The sequence below is a fragment of the Adiantum capillus-veneris genome, unplaced genomic scaffold (assembly GCF_014529385.1).
Source record: "Adiantum capillus-veneris isolate H3 unplaced genomic scaffold, ASM1452938v2 Hic_scaffold_872, whole genome shotgun sequence".
NCBI lineage: Eukaryota > Viridiplantae > Streptophyta > Polypodiopsida > Polypodiales > Pteridaceae > Adiantum > Adiantum capillus-veneris.
In genome coordinates, this window is record NW_028221846.1 from 1 (window position 1) to 1399 (window position 1399).

Here is a 1399-nt window from a genome sequence, read left to right on the forward strand (position 1 = left end):
GATCAAAGGATTTCTTGAGACAGTGTTGCATGCATTGAGTGTTGATGAGGGGGCTTTTTCTTTGGATGGACCTGTAGGGACTAGGGACAACTTATTTGTACAATTTTTTATATTGTCACCTGCGTGGAGAAGAGGAAGTTGCATTGGCCACAACATCTTCTGGGATTTTAGCATTGCTTCTACAAAATGGACGCACTGCACAGTCTAGTTCAAGATACCCTTGGAGATTGATAGTTGCAGCACATGCAATATCCCTGTTCAGGTCAACTTGTTGAATTGCTTAGACTATGCAAGTTGATTGTGTGGGATGAGGCTCCTATGACGCATCGATATGCCTTTGAGGCTTTGGATACTACTTTGCAAGATATCATGTGCTCAAGAAAGCCATTTGATGGAAAAGTGTTGCTTCTTAGCGAAGATTTCAGGTAAATCTGCCAATGGTGTTTAAGGGAGCACGTGCCAACATTGTTGATGCTACACTTTGTCGATCACACTTATGGAATCATGTGAATAATCTTAGATTGACACATAACATGCGTGTGGAAGATGGTGATGTTGCAAATTTCTGCCTATAGAGAATAGCTTGTGGATGTAGGAAATGGGACTTTGACAAGTGGGTATGAGCAGAAGATGACGATCCCCCACCACATGGTGCTTTCTTCATCTTCATTGGATAAATTGATAGATTGCATCTATTCTGAAATGGATAAAGATGTGGACCATGCAGAATACTTTAAAGAGCGGACCATCCTTGCTCCCAAAACCTTTGAAGTTGATATTCTCAATGCTAAGACCCTCTATGCAATGAAAGGTGATGTTGTGCAATACTTTAGTGCTGACTCCGTGGTGGAAAACTCGATGCAAGATTCATTCTTATACTCTTTGGAGTTTTTAAATGGTTTGAACTTGGGTGGTGGATTTCTAGCACATTGCTTGGAGTTGAAGATGAACGCCCCAATAATTCTATTGTAGAACCTTGACCCAAGTCGAGATTTGTGCAACGAAACATGCTTGGTGTGCAAGGCATTTCACCCAAGAGTTTTGGAGGCAAAAGTTATTACAGGTACAAACGGGTTGGGACCAGGGTTTTCATCCTTCAGGTAGGTTTTGTACATTCTGGTACGGAGTTGCGATTTGTTCTTAGGCAGAGACAGTTTCCAGTCAGATTGGCTTTTTACATGACCATAAACAAGTCACAAGGCCAAAGCATTGCCGTGTTGGGCCTATAACTTAGTGACACCGGTCTTCACTCATGGAAAATTGTATGTTGCATTGTCACGCGCACGTTCAGCTCTGCTGGGGTGAAGATTCTCCTACTTGACGTTTATGTAAACAAAACAACTACACTAACAACAAACATTGTGTACCATGAGATATTGAACAATGCTGCCATATGAAT

The 1399-nt window shown here is 41.7% G+C and overlaps 1 protein-coding gene across 1 annotated transcript; it reads left to right on the forward strand.

The window, feature by feature from the left end:
* Positions 1 to 318: 318 nt before the first annotated feature.
* On the forward strand, positions 319 to 972 carry LOC147416513 (uncharacterized). The gene is made up of 3 exons (XM_086508293.1): positions 319 to 425; positions 521 to 549; positions 596 to 972. Exons 1-3 carry the CDS (start codon positions 319 to 321, stop codon positions 970 to 972), a joined length of 513 nt encoding a protein of 170 aa, XP_086364419.1.
* The last annotated feature ends 427 nt before the right edge of the window (positions 973 to 1399 follow it).